The sequence below is a fragment of the Rutilus rutilus genome (genome assembly GCF_951802725.1).
Source record: "Rutilus rutilus genome assembly, chromosome: 24".
NCBI lineage: Eukaryota > Metazoa > Chordata > Actinopteri > Cypriniformes > Leuciscidae > Rutilus > Rutilus rutilus.
Window position 1 is genome coordinate 6,332,288 of NC_140228.1, and position 21,846 is coordinate 6,354,133.

The 21,846-nt window shown below is 35.5% G+C and overlaps 2 protein-coding genes across 3 annotated transcripts; both read left to right on the top strand.

The window, feature by feature from the left end:
• The first annotated feature begins 780 nt into the window (after nt 1-780).
• Nucleotides 781-14,787, top strand: mapre2 (microtubule-associated protein, RP/EB family, member 2). Of its 2 annotated transcripts, none has more exons than XM_084399127.1 (7): nt 781-926; nt 6,557-6,684; nt 8,567-8,712; nt 9,521-9,737; nt 9,850-10,001; nt 11,983-12,141; nt 13,613-14,787. In XM_084399127.1, the coding sequence occupies exons 2-7, from the start codon at nt 6,564-6,566 to the stop codon at nt 13,685-13,687; spliced, it is 870 nt and encodes a 289-aa protein (XP_084255253.1). In that variant the 5' UTR covers nt 781-926; nt 6,557-6,563; the 3' UTR covers nt 13,688-14,787. The 2 variants fall into 2 exon arrangements, with proteins under 2 accessions (XP_084255253.1, XP_084255252.1); XM_084399126.1 differs by lacking the exon at nt 781-926 and adding an exon at nt 3,943-4,197.
• Nucleotides 14,788-15,452: 665 nt separating this feature from the next.
• Nucleotides 15,453-19,979, top strand: LOC311284538 (uncharacterized protein). The gene is made up of 5 exons (XM_084399582.1): nt 15,453-15,584; nt 16,567-16,722; nt 16,794-16,857; nt 17,620-17,811; nt 19,763-19,979. The coding sequence occupies exons 1-5, from the start codon at nt 15,573-15,575 to the stop codon at nt 19,939-19,941; spliced, it is 603 nt and encodes a 200-aa protein (XP_084255708.1). The 5' UTR covers nt 15,453-15,572; the 3' UTR covers nt 19,942-19,979.
• Nucleotides 19,980-21,846: the final 1,867 nt, after the last annotated feature.

The window sequence follows — 21,846 nt, forward strand, 5'->3', positions numbered from 1 at the left end:
TGAGCTTCAGCAAGAACCAATGAGGTTCATTCTCGTGTTACGCATCACGTTTGAGCTTCAGCAAGAACCAATGAGGTTCATTCTCATGTAACGCATCACATTTGAGCTTCAGCGAGAACCAATGAGGTTCATTCTCGTGAAACGCATCACGTTTGAGCTTCAGCGAGAACCAATGAGGTTTGTTTTGGGTGAACCATCCCTTAAAGAATAAATAAACAAAATGAACTAAACATCTATTAATTAAATTGGATTAATGATGTTAAAGATAAAACTTTTTTTTCTTCCCCAAAACGTATTCAGTCAAGACGCTTTTCGATTATCAATGAATGAATGAGACACCTAAATTTTACATTTAAAAGGCCAACTATTAAAGTGAGACAAACTTCCTAATTGGCTTATTAACTCGCCATATGTAATTACTACATGCTATAACTACACAGTGACTATAATGCCATGTGTTTTATGTGTTGTAAATATTAGTTTATTAGACTGTCTGCTCCCCATTATTTAGGAACCTTACAGTGAAACAAAGGCAAGTTCTTCCTTTAAAATTAGCCTTTTATCTATCATCCAAACATGTTTCCCGTCGTGATAAATTAACGCATCACTCATTTCCCTTGATCCATAAAAAACATCAGGAAATCACCATTCCATATTCAACGAGCAGCGCACTGCATTCCTATTGGCCGAGAAAGACAACATCCGTTGTTTCCGTCAACCAATCATTTGAACGAAGGGAGGAGCCAATGAGAAAAACAACGGCTATTCATCTATCAACCAATCAGCGGGAAGTTGAAGGGCCATCCGCCAATCAGCGGCGTCGGGTGGATAGGTGTTTTGTGCTGCTGGTTCTCTGAGGCGCTGGAGGGTGGGGTGCGAGTCCACAAGCGCAGCTGGTTTGGTCGGATTTACTGTTGAGTTCACGGGTGAGTCGAGCTTATATCAGGCGCTGTCTTTAAACCAATTAATGTGATTTCGTTTTGAAGAGGTTTGGTTTTGCAATGGCTGGACTGAGCCTATGGGAAACCATAGATTCATGTTTAATTTTGTCATTAAGTTCAAAGATGATGCAGGCAGAGTAGCTCGTTAGCGTAGCACCAGCTGTTCATTACTTTGAACTGCATTCATGATGGTCTCAACTTTGACCCTAAACTGTCACGGTATATGTTTTATATGATGGCGTGGTTAATAAATGCATAATATTACTTCTGACACAAATTTGTACTGTTTTATTATTATTTTTCCTTTTGTAATTTACATGAAGTTGTTAATTTGCTAAGCACACACTTCCTGTTCTTAGAGAAGTATGTTTAGGATGCAAGGTGCAACTTCTACATCAATGTTAGACAATTAGTCCACATGTTGAACAAATTTATTTGCACGAAGAAATAAAATATGAAATAGGCTGCAAAGCCATTCTCTGCCTTGAGGGGGGGAACAAGCAAACAAAAGACAATTGAACAGTCTGGTGCAATTAAAAATGCAGTAATCTGCAACACAAGGAGCTTAAAGACTGCATGTTTAACATTTCAGTGCTTCTTTAGAAACGTTTACCTGACCCACAGTCGGGTTCAAAAGTCTGAGAGCATTAGTTTGCGTTTTCCCATTGCTAATTATATTATCAGCATGTGAAATTCATTTAAAAATGCATTTATTTAAAAATTATAGTATTTATTTTTATAGCACTGGAGCTGTCATGATCTCTAGCATGATTTCAGATCTTCGAAAGTACAACAAAATCTTCAGTGGAAGAAAAAATTCTGTCTGTACTAAGAGTCACATGATCAATGTCACTAATTTACTTTGATATTGATTTAATTTGGTTAATAGCCTACAGTAGTGGAGAATACTTCTGGTTCATTTTACATCATAACTTTTCTGTGCTGCTTATTTTCAGTTTTAAATGGGGTGGAAAAAAAGTAGGGATGCACCGAAGTGAAAATTTTGGCCGATGCCGATAATTCTTTGTATTTGAAAGCCGATAACCGATATATTGTCCGATGAATCTGAATCCAAATGTTTATATAACTGTTGAGAGCCTGATTACAAAAACAAAAGTCTCACCATTAAAGCCATGTCCCAAGCACACTATTATAATCTTCTCATTATAATTTATTGTAGCCTATATGACAGCACGTTGCACTTAACTGTATTTGATTCCAATCATATTTCAAGCAATTAAAAACCATCATGGTGAACAGAGCGCATCTGAAGTGTCTCAGCGGAAGAAAATAATCCATTATTTATCGGCTTTAATATATCGGCCAAATTTTCTTATCGGGCCGATAACGATAACATTAAAAATAAACGCATATCGGCCGATACCGATATGGTGGCCGATATATCGTGCATCCCTAAAAATCAAGAAAGTTTTCACTGCGGTCTGACTTTTGGACCCCTCTGTATATACACTTAATTTTTTGCTGACCAATAGTTTTTGTATTGTGCTATATACATTATTGATTAGTATATTGTCCAGGCTGGGACAGACTGGGCAATATTTGGCCATTTTTGAAATTACTGGCATCAGTCAATTGTCATACCCACTTGATTATCATGTTATCAAGTTTCAAAACAATATGTTTTCACACTTGTATAAATGAAATATTGTGTAAAATAAGAAAGAGTTCATTTGATTTCAGCATGTGTACATTACATTTGCTAATTAAACAGTATTATTAGCTTATATCAAATCTATATCCATATTATATAGGCTAGAATCTAAACCCAGTATCAGCCACTGAATACTCAACCAGTAGTGCAGTAATATACATCTAATCTTTTGTAAGTTTTCCGAAAATATCTTGTTTTTTATCACATAGATCTTATGTATGAATTACACTGTAAATTTACTCTAGATGTGATCATTTTCTATAGACAAACTGTAGTGTAGTGTTGGTTTACTGTTTATATGAAGCCGTGTTGAAGAATGAGAAATACCCTCACTAATGTTTTTCCACTTGTAGTGTCACTTTGTTTAAAAGTACGAGAACTTCTTTCATCAGAGTGACTAGACCTTTGCTCATGACCTGGATAGATTTATCTATCTGTTTTGACTCTAAAAAGCATAGATTTGATTGATTGGAGAGACTACATTGTAAAGATGTCAGACTATATACATTAACAAGAGCCATATCTAAACATTGTGTTATGTGTATGTATATAATAAATAAAGTCACAGCGCTCGTTGCAATGCAGAGAAGAATAATGAGCCATTGACCCGTCACATATATATATAAATATATATGTAATGCTTTGAAAGAAGTCTCTTCTGCTCACCAAGGCTGCATTTATTTGATCAGCAATACAGTAAAAACTGTAATATATTGTGAAATATTGTATATTGTGATTTTTTTCTATTTGAATATATTTTAAAATGTAATTTATTTCTGTGATCAAAGCTGAATTTTCAGCATCATTACTTCACGATTACAGTCATCACATTACAGTGTTCAGTGTCACGTGATCCTTCAGAAATCATTCAAATTAGCTGATTTGCTGCTCAAAATTATTATTATTTGTCATCATATTATTATTTCCAGACTTTGTGCGTAAAGAGCAGGTCGATCTAAATGTAGCAGGAAATATAAACAGTTTAGTCATATATTGGAATATCTGTGCCAACCCATATCACTTTTTTTTTTTAACCCTTGCATGAAATGTGAACTAATATATCACAATAAAAAGTATGGACAAATGTTATGCCAAGATGCAGGCCTGTCTTTAGAAGACACCTATGAGTTTTTTTCCTAGGTCCTATGAGGAGCGATGACCTCTAAGGTATATTCATAAATATAATACATCATATATAATTATGTATTTAGGAAGAGGCTAAATTAATCTAACAACCTGGCTCAAATGTGAAGTACCCCTCCCAAAGTCACATGACTGTAGTTCCGTGAATCACCTGTGAAGTCGCTGTTGAGCCAGAGAGACACACATCCATATTACTTACTTACACACACACACACACACACACACAGGATTTACACTGAGAACATTAAGCAGGCAGACGGCAGGGAACATCCCCGACGTCCCTTTCCTAGTCCGTGCGAGTATTTCACAGAGCCAAATGCCCGGTCCGACCCAAGCTCTGTCCCCCAATGGAGAGAACAACAACGACATCATTCCGGATAACAACGGCACCAACATCATTCCCTACAGAAAGAACACAGTGCGCGGAGAGCGCGCCTACAGGTACACCACTGCCATTACCATCCGCCGGCCGCTTTACAAAGAAAACCCGCTTTAAACGAGCTACTATCAATGCATTCAGCCGAAAAATATCAAGATCATTCGTTTAAATCCACGCATTTCCATTGCACTCGCTCTGGGAACCCCAAACTCCCATTATGGCTGCGTTACATCTACCGTTATTGGTGGGGCTTTTCCTGAGCCAGCTATGGCGTTTTCCCGATGGTGCAATCATCAAGAAACCATGTTAAAAGCTTTTTAGGGAACGCGTTCGTGCTTTGAGGGTTTTCCCCCAAACATTACGCATATGTTTTAGGATGTATATATGTTGGGATGTAGGCTGACAGGGTGCTTTCCCAGGTTTTGACAGTGCATGGCCTGTATGTTCACGAAGCAGTCAGCCATTGCGTAATGTAATTCATTTCATCCTAACCCCAAAATGTGTTCAGATTGTCGGTTGTGTCGTGCATATCGTGCCTAATACCAGGTAATATTTAGTGCATGAGTTAAAAAAAAAAAAAATCCGTGTTTTACGGGACTATAAACATGGTTTGGGTTGATGGCTTTTGTTGACAGTGATTTTTTTCCCTCCCCCTTCATTCCAACATCTCTCTAAACTGTTTATCTTCCCTGCTAAATTTAGATGAATCTGCTCTTTAGGCACAAAAGCACTTATGTCTGGAAATGCAATGCGCTTTTAAGCTCATTAAAGCCAGGAGAAATTAATAAGGAGGTGGATTTGTCATCCTGGAGAGAGTTTTAAAAGATATCCTGAATAAGGGATGTGGGTTTTCTTGAGGGATTCGGTTCATTATTCATATAATGATGCACTAGGAATTCAAGGGAAATGGGATTGATGTGGATATTTCTGAATAGATCTGAAATTGGTTGATATGTTCTTATGCTTAATTGTGATATTTTATAACTGGATGTGGACAGACAGTGTTAATTTGTTATAGTTTTAAAATTATTATTATTTAGCAATCAGTTTGTACTTGGGATTCATTATATTTCAGGACCATGTCCATTATAATCTGATTAATTTTCAATGCTTGTGAGTTTTTTTTTTTTTTTTGTGTGTGTGTGTGATTATTTTTGCTATCATAAAATTATTAAAGAGATGTCCCACTGTTTAACTTTCTAAAAAAAAAAAAAAAAAAAAAAAAAAAAAATCTATCTGTGTATTATAAAGTTGCCTAAATTAAATTAAACATTGGATCGTTGATTTTACATTGACAAGACAGATGTAAGAGTTTAGTTTGCTTTTATTAATTTTTATACAAGATAGTTCAGATTTTTAGTACCGGTCATAAATAGGTTTTCAGCCATAACAGGAAATTAATTATCAACTTATATCATGTTGGCAAAGAATTTTAATATTGGTGCATCCCTAGTTTGCTTTACTCAATCAAATAAATTGTTTTGTGCTAAACTGAGAAAATGTTTCAAATCTATCATCACATCAGCAGCTTTTCAAGGACATAGACTGTCTGCTTTAACATCAGAAACTGTGTATTAACAGCTGAAAATGACTGTATTTGTGCATACATTAAAAAGTACTTTATTGAACCTTTTTCATTAGAATTTTTTGACATACACAATTGTGTATGAGAACAAAGAAAGCTCAAAAGTTAGCATTGTGGAGTGCTCTGTCTGTCGCCTATACCATGAGATATCCTAGCTGATTTACTAGTTGACATTAGGATCATGTCACAACGTGTTTACAGGCAACACTGGGCATTGCTAGATAGCAGGAAAAGTTCAGTAAAGAGATTAAATTCAGTAACATGTAAATCATAAGCCTTTTGTTGTGTCAGTTTAGTTTCTAAGTATTAGAAATATTCCAAATGCATTGCAGTTGCACAGTTTTATGTTTTTAGTCACAAAGTATTATATAGTTGCGCAGACTAAAGGCCCGTTCACACCAAGGACACTAACAATAAAGATATGCTTCTAAAAATCGTTCTACTAAAATCACATCACAACTGTAACGAGAACGGCGCAGAGAATCAATATCGTTGGAATCACTTTTTTTTCCAGCTGATAAGCGATAAAAACATTGACAGCCAATCAGAATCCACATGATTTCAAAGAGCTCAAGCATTTAAAGCGGCAGAGGACAAAACTGCAGCGTTACTGTGGACTCTACTATAGTAATCTTAATAGTTATCATTCTTGGTGTGAATGGGAATTAAACTAGATTTGGTACATCCTCCTGTTATAGTGTTCTGTAAGTAGTATGCGTTGTAAATTGCTCAGTCAACAGCAGAGCTGATAGTGACGTCCAGACTTAGAGCTGTCCTTCACTACATCTGCACATGATTCAGATGTTGATGATGATGATGATGTGTCTCGTCCACAGCTGGGGGATGGCGGTCAACGTGTATTCTACCTCAATCACCCAGGAGACTATGAGCAGGCATGACATCACGGCCTGGGTGAACGATCTGGTCAGTCTAAACTACACTAAAGTGGAGCAGCTGTCATCAGGTATTTGAACCTCCCAACTTAAACTACCACTGACACTCATTAGACTCAAAGACCAATAATCCCACAGGATTTACACTAAGGCATTTCGCTAGTGCCCGTCTGCTCGGCCGTAGGGCGGCTGCTGCTACCTTTAAATATTTGTGTAACGCGTTTGTCTGCTCTGTAAAGCTGTGGTAAATTCTCAGCTGCTTTAGGTAAAACAGCCATGATTTATAAATCTGGGAATAGAGTAAAATGCTTTAAATACATTAAACGAGAACTTCTTTATTACAGCCAAACAAACATGTAAAGCTTCGCGTCGTCTAATAATAGTGTTTGTACCAGGGTTTTTATATTTATCTAAAACCATTTTAAAAAATCATTACTTGAAATGAAATGAAATAAAATATAAAAAGCCAAGTAACATTTTTTTTATTAAAAAAATTACTAAAACTGAAATAAAAACGAATTAACTATTAATAGTCTAATTTAATATGTCTATATAAAATTAAAATGGAAAATATATAGAAATGATTAAAAATAATAACTATAGTAGTATCTCAGTGATACTAAAATAACACTGGTTTATAGCATTAAATGTATTGTGTGTGATGTTACATGCTATATTTAATTTTAAACAATTTAATCTAATCCTTTTATAATTATTATACATGCAATTTTTTTATGACTGTCTAATATTTTTCATGAGACTACATGGACATTTTTCATACCACAGGACTATTTAAATAGCTAAAAGGTCATCTAAAACACAAAAAGATTCATTTTAATAAAAAATATTATTTGTCAACTATTCATTTAGTCCTCATCTTTCATCAAGTACTTTTACTTTTAATCTGAAATGATACTTTTGATGACCGCTATGATTAAGTGTCGTTTCCATTTATTTAATTAGTTGTTTGAAATTCATTCAGGTGAAATTCTCGATCAGTTCAATCCTTTGTGTGATTTTAGTTTGACAGAGAAATGGGATTTCTGAAGGAGTTTGATGAACTCTATAACAGGAATTATGTTGGTGAATGGTAAATATTGGCTAATAAACCCCAATAATTCAGCTAAAAAATACTGACATTGCACACATAGCATTATTTATATTTGTAAAAATAGGCTTATGTATAAGTAGTTTATAGTTTTGGGATATATATCTTTACCAGGTTATTGTGATTTACAGACCTAGAAAAGTCATGGAAATGTATGAAATCTTTAAAAATATGATTCAATAATAAATGACAAATTCTTATATCTTAATAAATATAGTTATTTTCAAGTTAAATAGTTTGCTTTGCTCGAAAATAGGACTAAATGTTTTTTTTATGAATTTGTAAATGCCAAGGATTGTTATGAGCTTCACCAATATCTATAAAATGATTCTAATCTTTATCCATTAATCATGCAATTGAGTCATTAAAAGTCATCTGTCGAAATTTTGTTTGAACGTTGACTAGTGATATCAAACGGTAGATCTTTGCGACATAAGACTTCTATGCTTTAGCATGACATCACATGGAGCTTAATTTAGCTCAGCATAAGCACAGTTCAGGCCAGATGTATTTAAAGATCTCAGAGACACCGAATATCCTCTGGAACGGGTCCAGGTCTACCTAGACGGGCTGAAGACATTGATTTACATGACGTCGCACAGGCATTTTAAATTACGTCCTTGGCGTCAAATGCGTCCTCCCTTTTAAGTGCCCTTGTTTTAGTCCTTCTGATGGAGCAGATTAAGTTTACTTCAGAGGAAATTCCACTATTAGATGAACGTGAAACCGAATCTAAATCTGGTTGATAGTTTTGGAGATGTGAAAGATGCAGAATGAGTCCTACAGATTGTCTTGTCAGCAAAACCTTGTTCGCCCAGCGAATCATTTGCGCATGACCGTTACAGGAGCAGCGTACTGCCAGTTCATGGACATGCTGTTTCCCGGCTGTATCAGTCTTAAGAAGGTGAAATTCCAGGCCAAGCTGGAGCATGAATACATCCACAACTTCAAACTCCTGCAGGCCTCCTTCAAGAGGATGAATGTTGACAAGGTGAGACGAGCACGAGGGCGTAACCGCTGAACGGACCACAGCGTTGGGTTACGGAAATAAAAATCTGATCAAAATCACCAGAGGAAAGTACATTTTTTTAGCATGAAAGAAAGTTGTGGTTTTATCTGATTAGAAAATGCATGAAAGACCCCAAAAACCCCAGGACTGTTTTTTCCATTTCCGAAAAACGATGCTGTTTTACAACGCCTAAAAGGCTAAAACCACTTATTTGATGAGATTTAAGAGATTTCAACCACACATTGAAGTTTACTTGAGATTTGAAGTTAATATTTAACAACTCATTCAGAGTCGGTTTATTTTCACATGACGTGCAGGTAAACAAATATTTTCTAAAATGTTTTGTTTTTATGATAAAATAGATTTTCAATTAGTATTTTTTATGGTTTCATCAATTATTAGCACCAATTCCCTGCATTTCCCACCAGGAAACCCCAGAGTTTTGCAAACCCCAGTTTGTGAAACCCTGATTTAACTAAATAACTATAAATCATCTGTATTTAAGTAGATTTTTTTTTTTTTATTTAAGGTCCTTGCACACTGAGTCCGAAATTTTCATATGCGTTTTTCCGTATTCGTGATTCGTTGGCTCTGAATTGTCAAAACACCATTCGAAATGCTTGCTACTGATGCGAAAAACGTCCGTTTTTTTGACGGACGAAAGTTTCGTAGGCAGTGTGTAAGCATGATTGACATAACGTGAGGTCGTATTGATTTTTTAACGTGCGAAAATGTCGGACGCGAATGTGCAAGGGCCTTTACACTCACATCCCGTTCCCCTTCCTCTCAGATTATCCCCGTGGAGAAGCTCGTCAAGGGGCGATTTCAAGACAACCTGGACTTCATTCAGTGGTTCAAGAAGTTCTTCGACGCCAACTACGACGGGAAGGAGTACGACCCGGTCCAGGCCAGACAGGGCCAGGATGCCATTCCCCCTCCAGATCCCGGGGAGCAGATCTTCAACCTGCCAAAGAAATCCCTCCATGCCGCCTGCTCTCCCACCGCAGGTCTGTTCGGGCTGCTCGTGATTCATTAACAATCATAATTAATCAACTGGCAAATTGACATCTACTAAATGTTGAGCCTCCTGCATCATGGCATCTGTTAACTTGTGTGCAGGAGCTACTAGATCAGCCAGTTCAACTCCTAAATCCTCCACCTCCACCTCCACCTCCCGACCCTCCTCTGCCAAAAAGATTCCTGTGATGTCATCGACACCCGCTAAGGGAGAGAAGGAGCTGGAAGCCCAAGTAACACAACTAGGCGAACAGGTGGACACCCCTAACCCTATTAACACTATTAAACTCTTTAAATAGACTGTTTGAGCAATCAAGAACATAATAGCTGTAAGTGCTGAACGAGACCGTGAGATAAGATGCTATTTTAGTAGATCAGTTTGGAAGATATTTGTCTGAATGTATTCTTGCATTGATTTTAGCCTTGATACTTGATACACTACTTAGACAGCTTTTTAGGCGTTTAGTGAGCTAGATGGGATTTTTGGGCATTGAAGCCTATAGTCCTAGACAGCACCTAGTGTGCCGTTTTCCTTCTTCCTTCATCTTTCTAGATCATCTTACGACATCATAGGCATCTTTCTAGATGTTCTTACGACATAAAAGGCATCTTTTTAAATCTTATTACGACGTAGGCTTCTTTCAACATCATGGGCATCTTTCTAGATCTTGCGACATCATAGGCATCTTTCTAGATGTTCTTATCCTTTTTCGACATCATACTCCTCTTTTTCGATCCTCTTACAACATCATAGGAATCTTTCTAGAGCTCTATGACATAGGCATCTTTCTAGATCTTACGATATCATAGGCATCTTTTTAGATCTTACGATATCATAGGCATCTTTTTAGATCTTACGACAGGCATCTTTCTAATGTTCTTTCTTATGACATCATAGGCCTCTTTCTAGATGTTCTTACGACATCATAGGCATCTTTTTAGATCTCTATGACATCATAGGCATCTTTCTAGATGTTCCTTACGACATCATAGGCATCTTTTTAGATCTCTTTACGACATCATAGGCATCTTTCTAGATGTTCTTACGACATCATAGGCATCTTTTTAGATCTCTATGACATCATAGGCATCTTTTTAGATCTCTATGACATCATAGGCATCTTTCTAGATCTCTATGACATCATAGGCATCTTTTTAGATCTATGACATCATAGGCATCTTTCTAGATGTTCTTACGACATCATAGGCATCTTTTTAGATCTCTATGACATCATAGGCATCTTTCTAGATGTTCTTACGACATCATAGGCATCTTTTTAGATCTCTTTATGACATAGGTATCTTTCTAGATGTTCTTACGACAGGCATCTTTCTAATGTTCTTTCTTACGACATCATAGGCATCTTTCTAGATGTTCTTACGACATCATAGGCATCTTTTTAGATCTCTTTATGACATAGGTATCTTTCTAGATGTTCTTATGACATCATAGGCATCTTTTTAGATGTTCTTATGACATCATAGGCATCTTTTTAGAGCTCTATGACATCATAGGCATCTTTCTAGATGTTCTTACGACATCATAGGCATCTTTTTAGATCTCTTTATGACATCATAAGGCATCTTTCTAGATGTTCTTACGACATTATAGGCATCTTTTTAGAGCTCTGACATCATAGGCATCTTTCTAGATGTTCTTACAACATAGGCATCTTTTTAGATCTCTTTATGACATCATAGGCATCTTTCTAGATGTTCTTACGACATCATAGGCATCTTTTTAGATCTCTTTATGACATAGGTATCTTTCTAGATGTTCTTACGACAGGCATCTTTCTAATGTTCTTTCTTACGACATAGGTATCTTTCTAGATGTTCTCATGACATCATCGGCATCTTTCTAGATGCTCGTATGGTATTATAGGCATCATTCTAAATCTGATGACATCATGTGCATCTTTATAGACGTTATGACCTATAAAGCATTTCTGGGCACCTAGTGAGCTGCCTTGTTAGACACAACTTTTTGAAATCATTTGCATCAAGGCTTTCATCCATAAAAAAGTAATGCATTGTTAATTATGTACAATAAACAAGTAAAGGACTTTTATTGGATCATACAAATTAATAAAATTCTGAAAAGGCTGCTAAAACAGGAAGTAGAAGTGCATCTACTCAATGAAGAGTTATGTTGTTTAAAAGCATGTCTCTAAAGCAATAACCAGCTTTTACAGTCCATTTACACTGAACTGTTGTGTCTCTCCACTGCTGTAGCTCAATACATTAAAGCTAGCACTAGAAGGAGTGGAGAAGGAGCGGGATTTCTACTTCGGGAAGCTGAGAGAGGTGGAGCTGTTGTGTCAGGATCACGGCCAGGACAACGGGCCCTTCGTGGAGAGACTCATGGAAGTGCTGTACTCAGCAGACGACCAGGTTAGTGCTTCCTGTGGGGGTTTTGTCATCAGCACAGTGAGCATACACTTTATGTTTGTTTATATATTGTACTTTTTACTTTTAATAAAACATCACCTTTTTATTATTATTATTATTATTATTATTATTATGCATCACACCTATTTTTGTATGTGTGTATTTATTACATTACTTTTTTTGCTCTATTGTCTTTTAATAAAACATCACACCTTTTATTATTATTTTTATCTTTTAATAAAACCACACCATATATTGTTGGTGTTTTATTATTATTTTATATTTTCTTTTTATAAGACAACACAACTTTCTTTTATGTATGCATTAATTAATTAATTAATTTTACCTTTTTTTTTTTGGTCATATTCCAAACTAATGTAGCATTTTCCCTCGATGTCCACTTATGATTTTGGACAAGGTCAAAAAAACGGTCATAATTCAGTTTTTCTTTGTTGTTTCTTTTATCCTCTATCTGACAATCAGAATTAAACAGGATATTTTTCTATAAATGACCTGTTATTGTTAACATACTGCATACTACTACTTTAGTTCAAACTTTAACCCATTTAATCCCAAGTGATGACATATATGAGTTTGTGTGGTTATTTGTAAGTATATTAAACATTCAATGTTAATAATGTAAAAAAAAATATTTGAAAAGTCCATGAAAAAATGAGTTTTATCTCTGGTCACAATTGTTACCGGTGTGTAGAACACGTACACTAAGTCTAAGGTGTATATAAATAAAATAAAAAATCTCCAGAAATTAGTTTAAAGACTGGATTAAATTGTTGAAGTGTTTTATTCGATTAACAAATAGGTAAACATTGTCTGGCTCAGTTTCAAAAATGACAAAATAGCAATCCTCTGCAGCAGCACGGCACACATATTTTAATAAAATTATGATAAAATTAATTATAGGAAATTGCTTAGAATGTAATCATTATAAATGACACAAAATACTTAAAATTACAAAATGAAAAAAAAAAACCCATTACAGAAATAAAATAATACATTAAAATAAATAAACAAATGATTAAATATGAGCCTATGGTAGGAAACGTGTAACAATTCATTAATAACAAGAAATCATCACAAAAATAATCAATCAACAGTCGCACCTGGAACTCATGTAACTCATAGATTAGATATCACCTTCCTAAAGACATAACAGTGGAATTATAAAACAATTTTTTATTTAACTTTTAATTCAATACTGAATAGATGTACATCAAATCGGTCATAACTTCATAAGTATGATTCATAAGTAAGAAGGACCCATTTGATCTTGTTTTCTGTGCTATGACCCCTTCACATCCAGTGCTTCTGTCGCGTATGTAGTGCAGTTTGTCACGAAGACTGATTTAAGATATGTTGTTAAACTACTATACTAGGACAAACTGACATTATCTAAAATGCCAAGATCCCCCTAAATGACTAACAAACAACTGTGTGTGTGTGTGTGTGTGCGCAGGAGGCCAGCGGTGAGGAACATGAGGCTCCGGCTCAGGAGGAGGACGTTCCTGACGACACACAGGACGAATACTGAACACACATGCACTCAGTCAGAAAACTACTTTGGGTTCACTTTCTCAAACTCATGACGGTTTATTTCTCATTTTCTCTGGTGGTGAAGAAGTGAGACAAAGTGGCCAAATATTCAAAGGTGTCTTTTGTCCAATTTTCTGTTTTTCTTCATTAGCCCTGTTTAATTGCATCATGACTATTATGAACATGTATCTGACAGCAGCTTAAATGGTGAATCTTGTCCGTGTAAAGCCCTTGATAACGACCACCGCGCAGCAACCACGTTTGGTTTTTTACTTTACCGTACTTTTTCCATCTCACTACACCGATGAAAGAAAATTGATTTCTTAAGCCGTTTGTTTTTAGATGCGACATCAAATCATACAAAAATACTGCAATAAGAGTAGTTTAAAGAGCTACCAATACCATTTGTGAAATAAAACCTCCTGTTAGATTCCCGACCATTGGTTACTATAGTAAATTTTGCATTGGAATATAATGCATTCTGCATTTCATTTGGAAACGTTGCTCTGTTTTTCACCTTATTAGATTACTACATACAGTATATATATAATTTTTATTTTTATTTTGGCTAAATGTGTCTCAACTTCACAGAGGTGGAAGCCAATCACAGTGTTTGATAGGAAGCATTTCATTTGAACTGTGCAATCGGTATTCTGTGTCTAAACATGTTTAACTTTATATGTACAGTAAAAAAACGGCCATCATCTGAAGAAAACAATGCATATTGAAGAATTTTTTTAACTGTCGTTCTAAAGCACAGGTTTTAGCGTAAAATCTTCTGAACAGAAAACATTCTCGTGATCTCCTGATACTCGTCAATATTCTCCACAGGTCAACGCTTATGTCATTTATTATTGTGTACAATGAAAAGGAATGTAAACATATGTACTGTTAATAATTATAAATAGACAATGTTTTTTTTTTATTTCCCTCACAGTATCTCCCCTTATGCATTCCCCAAATGTGTTGCATGTTTGCATTTTATTTGTGAATAACTTGACCTGCTTTTTACATATTTAATAAAAAAGAAGAAAAAAAAAAACCCTAACTATGTTAAATGTTTTTTTTTGTTTTTTGTTTAACTTGCTGTTTTAAATCTCTGAAGATATGGATAGACTTGCACTAATAAAACCCTTTCATTTTCAAAAGGAAGAAATTATTGGTTTTTATTATGAAGAAGTTGCCATTTATTTAGGGTAAAACGATCCGTTTTGTCCACTAATTGTAGACATGCTTTATTTAATATCTATGAGATTGTGCATACCACTGTTTTAAGTGGTTTAAATATCTTACATGGGACACCAACAACATTTCTTACATATCAAATGAGGATGTGATCCTTAAAATAATAGAAATATACAAAATATACAACTCCTGAGACTCTCTTAAGGGGATAAAAAAATAAATAAAAACTTTTTCATAACAGCTGACATCACACAAATCAACACGTTTTATGGAAAAGGGAACATTAGGCATATTATTTGCAGTTTGTATTTTATTGATTTTCAATTTATTTTCATATGAACAAACGTCTTAAGAGAACAGAGTAGGGTGTCTTTGAAAAGAAAAACTGTTTGTTAGTTCATAATGATGATTAAAAACCATTGCATCGATTTTGTACTGTGTAATTATGTATTATTTGTACTATGTATTTATGTATATATTTTGGCAGCGTTGGAGTTCCATAATGCAATGGCAGTGCTGAGCCTGCGAGCGTTACATGACTCTGATGACCGCCAGGTGTCAGTAGTGCGCAGCGTACTAAACTAAAAGAGCGGGAGAGACGAACCGAAGAAGAAACTGACCGTGTAGTTTAGTGAACTACAGCCCAACAATGTAAACAGTTATAATATGCACTGTTTGAGGAAAAATTAAGTTATAACATGATGGCCAAGGTAAGCGATCAATAAACACTTTGTAAACACACTTTGTAGATGTTTGGGAGAACCACTTGTATAACGTTACTTTGATTCGCTGTCATTCCATTCGTAGTGTATTTATCCACTGCACAACATGCAGAAGTAACTTAATGAAAACAACGTAGAACTAGAAATATAAATCACAAAATTAAGCTAGAGATAGAAAAACTAAAGCGACCAATATATTAATATACATTTTCAGTAAAAACTTTCCTTATTCTGTATTAATATTTTCCATATTTTAGAAAAATTGTTGTCATGCAAACTGAAATAACATACGTTGAAAATGATGTAGTGACCATAAAATGTTAATCAAATAAAATCAAAACTACTAACCCAATTTCCAGTGACCTCCCTTTGTCTAAATTAACAAAAAAAATGTAAAGTGAACTATTTATATATATATATATATATATATATATATATGGGTGTAACGATACCCTAATTTCACGATTCGATACATATCACGATACGATATTATTGCGATACTCCAAGACATATAATAAAAGGTTAAGAAAAAATTTACTGTTGATTAAATGCTAAATTTGATATAACATTATGGGTGTAAATGAATAGGCTTGGACAGTGGTGACACCAGAATAAATATATTCATGATTCTGAACCTGAAAATACAGAATTATTTTAGACGTATATGCTTGCAAAATAATGTAGGCCACTTTTTACTGGTAACATAAGACTTATAACATAAGCATTATCAGGACCCACTAATATTCCCCCATTATTATACATTATATTCAACATAATATATTGTAGTTTAATGTAGTACTGACTCTGAAAACTTCTCACAGGGTAAATTTTTATTTTGGGTGAACTATCCACGATACATATTGTTGCATTTTTGTATTGCGATATATTGTGACACGATATATTGTTCCACCCCTAATATATATATATATAATCCATATCCATATCCATGTTTGTGTGTATGTGGTTTCAGCGTAAGAGAAACCTGGACATGAGGTGTGTGTTATTCCCAGACGATTTGAAGGACACTTTCAGAAAGGCGGGAAAACCCTCTGCCAGAACATCCACTCCTGCCACCAAGAGCTGGGAGAGATGCGGGGACAGTTTCCTGGACACATCTGTCGTCCAGGTGTGTAGACATCACGTCGTGCTGTTGCTCTTCTACACACATGCACTGAACGTCGTGTGTTTGTATTTCAGAAGCTGCAAACATCAGAGAAGAAGAGCAGAAATGCACATAATGTGGCGCTGGCGTCTGTTTCCGGTAACACAACCGATTGCTCAATCTATAAAGTGTGAATTAATAGTCATTCAGAGATTTTTTATTAGATGAGAAGTGCAACAATATCATCAATAAGATATTCTGTTCCATATATTTAGACTACTATTAAATTTAGGGCTTGATAAGATAAAAAAAATGTGTTTGTTGGTAAAACTAATATTATGAAGTATTATTTAAATTTAATACATATTAATATATTGTTTTCTATTTGAATATATGAAGAGTTCAGATGGAAAAGCCTCTAAATGCCATCTGAAATTTTCTTCTAGAATGATCATTTTGATCAAACTCATATATTTAAGTTCAGTAATTTCACTTAAATAGCAATGAAGATTACCTATTAATTGTCATTTAAGTGAAATTACTGAACTTAAATTTACAAGCTTGATAAAAATGATCATTCTAGAAGAAAATTTCAGATGGCATTTAGAGGCTTTTGCATCTGAGCTCTTCATATTTTAAAATGTAATTTATTCCTGTGATCAAAGCTGAATTTTCAGCATCATTACTCCAGTCTTCAGTGTCACATGATCCTTCAGAAATCATTCTAATGTGCTGATTTGCTGCTCAAGAAACATTTCTTATTATGATCAATGTTGAAATCATTTGTGCTGCCACATATTTTTCAGGATTCTTTTATAAATAGGAAGTTGAAAAGAACAGCATTTATTTGAAATAGAAATCTTTTGTAAACACTTTTGATAAATGAAATGCGTCCTTGCTGAATAAATGTATTGATTTAAGGGAAAAGAGATGCTGGCACAGATGAACCGGTGCACATTGCCTGGAGCTCCAGTGAAGAGGAAGAAGCAGACAATGATAGTCATCCTCCTCCTCCTCGACTGACTGTCACACAGGCACCACATCGGCCCAGAGCGCACAGACAACATCCTGTTGATTATCACAGGAGTCTGCGGATGTTCAGCACTGGCGTAGGTGAGAACAGGGTTGCTTTTGATGATGAATTGTTATGCAATAGTCTAGAGGTACACGGGTCTAACATTTCAATTGAGTGGTGTGCTGTACAAAGAACCACAAGTCCATAGGAATACCGTGCAATAAGCAGATACATTTATTCACTACAAAAAGGTTATATTGGTAAGAGTGAAGCAAAAACACCCACAAAGAATATAAATATATGTACAGTGGTTATTTACATTATTTTGTAGGATTAACAATACTACAAGGAGGAAGAGGGGATGCAGGCGGCGCCAAAGAAAAGAAAAGAACAAAACCAAACGAAGTCTGACTTTAACCTAACTAAGAAAAATTAAGAAAGAAAAGAAATAAGTCTTCACTGACTACTCCAAAACCAAAAGTACATGGGGTGGCACTCGCCCCTAACCTAATGTACCAACACAAATTGAAACCTCTACGTGTTGCAGTGTATGTCACGTGACTATCTTACCTGTCCGCCTCTTCCAGGCCTAGTAACATACCGTGTGAACACTGTACAAACTATGTTACATACAAAGGGGAAGAAATAAATACAAGAATGGCTTTTAAACATACACTCAAGTCAAGCAACACAAACAAAAGGGTTTACAACAATAAACAGCAGGATAATGTGGGAAAATGACAGACATCGACCAAAAAGCGGCGTCTCTAGAGAGCGGTCTGGCATGCTCTTTTATCTGAGGTGATCTTTTCCCATTGGCGATAGACTTCAGCGGCTTAATATGGAGATTGACAGACTACTGGACCAATCACGGGGTACCTAAGAAAGTGAAAGTAAACCAGAAAAGCGGGGAGAGAAACACGCACACGCAACACAAGGACATAATATGAATACACCATTTTTTTGGGTGATTTTTGCCTTTATTGTGATAGGATGGTATAGAGTGGACAGGAAGCGAGGTGGGAGAGGGACGGGATCGGGAAAGGTCCACGAGCCGGGATTCGAACTCGGGTCACCCGAAGCACAACGGCGGCATATGTCAGTACGCTGCCCATGAGGCTATCGTGCCAACCCAGGAGTTTAATTTGACCCGTAGTTTCAGGGTTCAACGTTAAGGGTGGCTTGCTGGCCCAAGGCGAGTGTGACAGCGTTTTGGGCCATCATGTACGCATATTTTTGATCATGTACGCATATTTTTGCTTTGCACAATTTAAAATGTTGTGAATTTTGCTTGTCGACTAGGTTAAATTATCTGACTGGCTAACACAGATACATTGCCATAAGTTTCTAGATGTTTATGGAACTCATGGCTGTCTTAGAGTTGCCTTCTATAATTTCTGGCTATTATTGAAAATTGTCAAAAAAATAAAAAAATATTTTTTTAATAAAAATAAAAAAAGGGAAAAAAAGTTTAATAGGGAAACATATGTAAAAAAATAAAAAAAATAAAGATTTTTTAAATAATTTAAAGTAAATGTAATAATTATAAATCACACATTAGAAATGTAAAATTATGAATCTAAAAAAAAAAAGTATAATTAAAAAAATGTTTGCGTGTTGGGGCAGTTGGCATGTAAAAATGTGAACTACTAGCCTGACATTGCAAGCAACAAAAAATCTTTACTCTTTTAAATACATATGTTGAATCATAAAATGAACAATATCAGATGAAATCCCAAAAAATACAATATGCAGTTGCTCTAGATGACAGAATTTAATAGAAGTTAGCTTGGTTGTAGTAAAGAATATACAGTTTTGATTTCCTTATTATTTCTTAGTTAAAGAGTATTAAAGTTCATATTACTCAACAAGTGTAGTGTGTTTATTACTTGATAAGTGCTGTCAGGAATGTGGAATGATGTAAAAATGTTCTCGTACAATCAAAACCTTGCGGTTGCAGTTCTAGATGTTCATAACTATAGTTTAATATGCACCGGCTTGTTATGTAATCCAGATAACACATGACATTATCTGCTGCTTTTCCCTCAGAGACAGATGACCTGCCCTCTATTGATTCAGACAGCGAATTAGAGGAGGACAATTCAGCTTCAAAAGAGCATGGTGACTCTCTAAATCCTGTTCCGGTAAGTCAAGTCAAGTCAAGTCACTTTCATTTATATAGCGCTTTTAACAATATAGATTGTTTCAAAGCAGCTTTACAGTGGTAATAGGAAATTACAGTGACAGAGATTGTTTTGGCTTTACAGCAGCTCTGGAATAAAGTCATTGTCCAGCTAAAGTTAGTTTTGATTGATTGATTCACTTCCGTTACATCATTAGTTATTAACTTCGGGGCCGCTAACACGACACCGTTCTAACAGAAAACACTCAAAACGCATAGTTTTACATTGGCAGAATAATTGTACATGTATTAAAAGTAACTTCATGTTAACTTTAAAAGAAGAACACAAATATTTTTTAATGGGGGGGAAAAAGGAAAATATTAAAAGACAGATTTAAGGAGAGAAATGTGATCAGGTGAGATATCTAGGACGCACGGTTGTTCAGTAGGGGGCGCTAGGATTCCTCGGATGAGACGTCTTAAACGCTCACCAGGGTTCTCAATGTCCCTGCTCCTTTTAGGACTGACCTTTGGCTCAAATATTTATTTGCAACCTTACTTGGTATTAGTTTATTAATATTTGGCATTTTATGTCACTCAAGTCATCTGATTATAAGATCAAATGTGGCTCAACGTCAGATTATTTTCCAAAACAACATGACACATGAAATGAAATAATAATAAGACATTAGTTTAATGTAATTAATGCCTGTCTAACTCAGATCTGTTGTTTTGCCAGTGCACACGATGTGTCTAATTTCCCACTGTGCATCTTATAATGGTATATTATGACCTGGTTTCACAGACAGGGCTTAGATTAAGCCAGGGATTAGGCCTTAGTTCAATTAGGGCATTTAAGATGGCTTTTATAAACATGCGTTAGAAAAAAACATTACTGGTGTGCATCTTGAGACTAAACAATGACTGACACATTTTAAGATGTTTCAGGGCAAGTTGCTTTTAGTTAAAACATCTCAAACATGCATTTAAGCCTGGGATAGGCTTAAGCCTTGTCTGTGAAACCGGCCCTGTGTGTAGTACATATTATCTGAAAGCCGAAGTGAAGTAGTCTTAGACATGCTAAATGAAATAAAGCTAAATTAAGTATCTTTAGATTAGATTAAATTTAGATTAGAAATATACTCATCATCATTAAAGGGATAGTTCACCCAAAAATGAAAGTTCTGTCAGTAATTAAACACCCTCATGTTGTTCCAACCCCGTAACGACTTTCGTTCGGAACACAAATTAAGATATTTTTGATGAAATCTGAGAGCTGTCTCACTCCTCCATAGGCTTCTATGTTATTGAAACTTGCCGGCCCAGAAAGTTAGTAAAGACAATGTGTTTAAAATAGTCCAAGTGACTACAGTGGCTCAACCTTAAAGGAGAACTCCGGTCAATTTTAACATTGAGCTCATTTTTTTGTACATTTGGAGTGCTGTCAATACAGAGAACAACGACAAAAATCGGTGTTGCCTACACCGTGTTATCCTCGTTTTAAAATTTGCACCCTGTTGACTTCAATGGGGCAAGTTTTAAACCTGCTTTTAGGCTCTTAACATCCTTGATGTGTCATTACAAGTGCACAGGTCATGTGAGTGATTCCTTCAGAGTGAACGCGGGTGAATCTGACTGCAGTAGATGTGAAAGATATTAATAAAAATTATGTTTATTCAGCCAGCGCACATACCTGTATTTACATCCTGTTTTCGGTCGAAGTCCACAGTAATCGATTGTCGAGTTCACGCGCATAGGTTAGGTTTAGTACCTATGATCACGCGCGTGAACTCGACAATCGACTACTGTGGACTTCGACCGAAAACAGGATGTAAATACAGGTATGTGCGCTGGCTAAGGTTGAGCCACTTAAAAAGAGGATAACTCGGTGTAGGCAACACCGATTTTTGTCGTTATTCTCTTTACTAACAGCACTCCAAATGTACAAAAAAATTAGCTCAATGTTAAAATTGACCGGAGTTCTCCTTTAAGTTTATCAAGCAATGAGAAT

Excerpts from the sequence above, each read along its gene's own strand:
- mapre2 (XM_084399126.1), top strand. The coding sequence starts at position 4,073 with ATGCCCGGTCCGACCCAAGCTCTGTCCCCCAATGGAGAGAACAACAAC. Across the intron at positions 6,685-8,566 it reads AGTGGAGCAGCTGTCATCAG|GAGCAGCGTACTGCCAGTTC; the intron begins GTATTTGAACCT and ends TGACCGTTACAG. Across the intron at positions 12,142-13,612 it reads TGTACTCAGCAGACGACCAG|GAGGCCAGCGGTGAGGAACA; the intron begins GTTAGTGCTTCC and ends GTGTGTGCGCAG.
- LOC311284538 (XM_084399582.1), top strand. Across the intron at positions 16,723-16,793 it reads TGGACACATCTGTCGTCCAG|AAGCTGCAAACATCAGAGAA; the intron begins GTGTGTAGACAT and ends TTTGTATTTCAG. Across the intron at positions 16,858-17,619 it reads GGCGCTGGCGTCTGTTTCCG|GGAAAAGAGATGCTGGCACA; the intron begins GTAACACAACCG and ends TATTGATTTAAG.